A 3,209-nucleotide genomic window follows, 5' to 3' on the forward strand; every position below is an offset into this window, starting at 1 on the left:
TATCCAGCCCTGAATGTCAACAGTATCAAGGTTGAGTGCAACCGCTCACGCAGAATACATTTTAATAATTGCTCATTTACTTTTGCCAAAAATAATCCATTAGAGAGTTAAAACAACAAATCAAATCATGTGCTCTTTTATCATTACATTTCCCCTGGAACAATCAGCTCATGTCATAAAATTCTCACAGTCTTGGAAAACTAATGGAAAAAATTTTGAACCCTTTATTATATTGAAGATGTTTGGTGACTGATGAGAATGGTGCTGAAGGGTTCTCTATTACCTTCCTTTCAGCTTTTGACCTATTGTGTACACGGATGTGTAAGCCTACTTACCTTGCCGTTATAGTTTGTCATGCTCTGTGTTTTATAACATATGATTTATCTCATTACTGTTTTATATTTTAGGTGGCATTAAGTTGTTCAGTAACTGCATAATGAAGAACTGCTACTTAGGAGTCTCACGTTGCTGATTGTACTATGTCATTATACCACAAATGATTTTTTTGTTTGTTTTTAAAAAGAGTTTTCTGTAAAGAATGCCTTGCAAGTATTAAATAGAATCACACCTATAGGCATAACTAAATAATTCTGGTAGAGATGAGGATTGAGAAGCTTCCACTGCTCAGGTACTGGAGAAGACCTTCTCCAGCCCTGGAGGTGTCTGGTTCCACCATTTGCTTATGATGAAGCTGAAAGCCAAATAGACCAGGGAAATGCAAATGCCATCATTAAGAGGCAAATCATTGCTCAAGTATCTCTTTCTTATTTGACTGCCTTGGGACTAAATTGAGGAAACAGTGATAGAAACAAGTGTCCGCCACATTCCTACCTCATTTTTTTTGTTGTTAAGAGCTGTGTTCTCTAAAGGAATTTTTGTTGAAGGATAAAGAAAACTCAAATAATCCAAAGTGTTTGAACATCCATAGCTACATCATTTTTTAAAGTAAGTGATTCTTTTTTTCTTCTCAGAATGCTGGAGTCTCACCTTGTTAGCCACCTTGTTTTGGCAGTGGTACACCTTCTCTTGGGGATTTTAGTAAATGGCATCATTGTGATTGTGAACGGTACTGACTTCATCAAGCAGAGAAAGTTGATCCCGCTGGATCTCCTTGTTTCCTGCTTGGCGATTTCCAGGATGGGAATTCAGCTGGCCTTCTTCTACACTAACCTGGCTCTTCTTTCCTTGATCAAATTCCCTCAATTTACTGAGACGCTTGTAGTTTTCACATTTGTAAATGATTTGGGACTTTGGTTTGCCACCTGGCTCAGTGTCTACTACTGCACCAAGATTGCTACCATCGCTCACCCGCTCTCGTTCTGGTTGAAGATGAAGATCTCCAAGTTGGTTCCTTGGCTGATTCTTGTGTCCCTGCTGTATGCATGTAGTACTTCTGCTATGCATGTCAAATATAAGTGGGTATTTTACGGAGAAGACTTCCTGGGCCTTTTCTTCCCAAATGTAACAACTCACATCAAAGTAACCCCTACCTTACAGTTTGCCTTTCTGTTTGCTGAGTTTGCATTGCCATTGTTCATCTTCCTGATTTCTTCTCTGCCCTTGATATTTTCCTTAGGAAGACATGCCTGGCAGGTGAGAAACACATGGACAGGCCCCAGAAACCCTCACACACGTGCGTACATCAGGGCCTTTCTCTCCATCCTGTCCTTCTTGGCCCTCTATCTCTGCCACTACCTGATCATTGCTTTGATCTTTTTTCAAATTTTTAACCTCAGAAGCTTTCTATTTCTGTTCTGCACCTTCGTGGTTGGTTCATACCACTCCGTCCACTCTATTACTTTAATTTTAGGAAACCCGAAAATGAAACAAAATGCAAAGGCATTGCTCCTCCTCAGAAAGTGAGGTCAGTGAGAGATAACTTTGATGCAGTCAAAGAATCGGCAGTTCGGTGAATTAACAGAAGCTGCTCAGCCTCCCTCAGCCAGACAAAGTTTATTCACAAATTTACGAAGCATCATCTAAAGACTATTTGTTCAACTTGAGATATTTTTGTGGATGCTTTCCTTTTTCAAAGGGTTACACTGATTTTCAAAGCGAAAAATGTATTGCTGGATTACGTCAATGTCAGTATCCCTGCCAGGTGTTACCTCATTGGAGAAGCCTGGGTATGTGGTACAGAGATTTTTCTGTATTATTTCTTACACGCATGCATGCTAAGTCGTTTAAGTCATGTCCAACTCTTTGCAACCCTATGGACTATAGCCCACCAGGCTCCAATGTCCATGGGATTCTCCAGGCAAGAATACTAGAATGGGTTGCCATGCCCTCCTCCAGGGGATCTTCCCTACCCAGAAATCGAATTCACATCTCTTATGTCTCCTATATTGGCAGGCGGGTTCTTTACTGCTAGTGCCATCTGGGAGACGCTTTTAATATTTCTTATGAGTGCTTACAAATCTGCAGTTATCTCAAAATAAAAAGCTTAAAGAAAAAGGGAAGCACCTGCTGGAACTTGTGATGGCAGAAGGGTGCATGAATGTCCTGAGGACCCTGTGTGTCTAATGCTGGTTTTAGATGATTTATCCTGACTGAAAGCATTGATTGCTCGTTCCTTATCTATCTGGATATTATTTCTGCACTTTTTTTTAGAGTCACAGACAACAACCATTTTTTTCTCATCAGATCAGAGAGTAAGCCAAGGACAGGCTGGATTTCTCTGGCCCTGTAAGTAGGTTCACCTACTCCATGCTGCCAAGAACCTAGGTGCCATGGTGACATGATAAAAAGGCAGACAGGTGCAAGAGGAAGAGGAAACAAGGGCTGAACTCTCACTTTCCATTTCACCTAATTGGACACACTGAACAGACAATAGCTTGCAAAGATATTTCATTTTGCACTTGTGTGCTCAGCTTTGGGGCCCTTTCACCTGATGGTGGCAATGTGGAACTCCTACCACACTGAATGTCTTCCCAATGAGGCAGCATCAGTAGGTGGGTGGGCTGGGGCCTTCTCCATCTGCTTGAAGTCACAGATGCGGTTTTGAACTAGCTGATGATGTCAGATGCTAAGATATATGTATATATTCCTAAAACACCTTCAGAACCCTTTTTTTCCCCCCAGTGGAAGCAAAAGATGTTCCTTATTTTGGCCAGCTTGCAGCTTACTTGTAATGATAAAAAATGTGTTAGGTTTGGATTTGCCAGTCATCAACAACATGGATTCAAATGTTGATTTATAAACCTAAGATA

At 40.9% G+C, this 3,209-nt stretch overlaps 1 protein-coding gene across 1 annotated transcript; it reads left to right on the plus strand.

Moving 5' to 3' along the window:
• Positions 1 to 972: 972 nt before the first annotated feature.
• TAS2R1 (taste 2 receptor member 1) lies at positions 973 to 1,863 on the plus strand. Its single transcript, XM_019982792.1, has one exon. It carries the CDS (start codon positions 973 to 975, stop codon positions 1,861 to 1,863), a length of 891 nt encoding a protein of 296 aa, XP_019838351.1.
• Positions 1,864 to 3,209: the final 1,346 nt, after the last annotated feature.

This window comes from Bos indicus, chromosome 20 (genome assembly GCF_029378745.1).
Source record: "Bos indicus isolate NIAB-ARS_2022 breed Sahiwal x Tharparkar chromosome 20, NIAB-ARS_B.indTharparkar_mat_pri_1.0, whole genome shotgun sequence".
NCBI classification, from domain to species: domain Eukaryota; kingdom Metazoa; phylum Chordata; class Mammalia; order Artiodactyla; family Bovidae; genus Bos; species Bos indicus.

What these genes read in the sequence shown, in the direction of transcription:
- TAS2R1 (XM_019982792.1), top strand. Translation starts at nt 973, where the DNA reads ATGCTGGAGTCTCACCTTGTTAGCCACCTTGTTTTGGCAGTGGTACAC.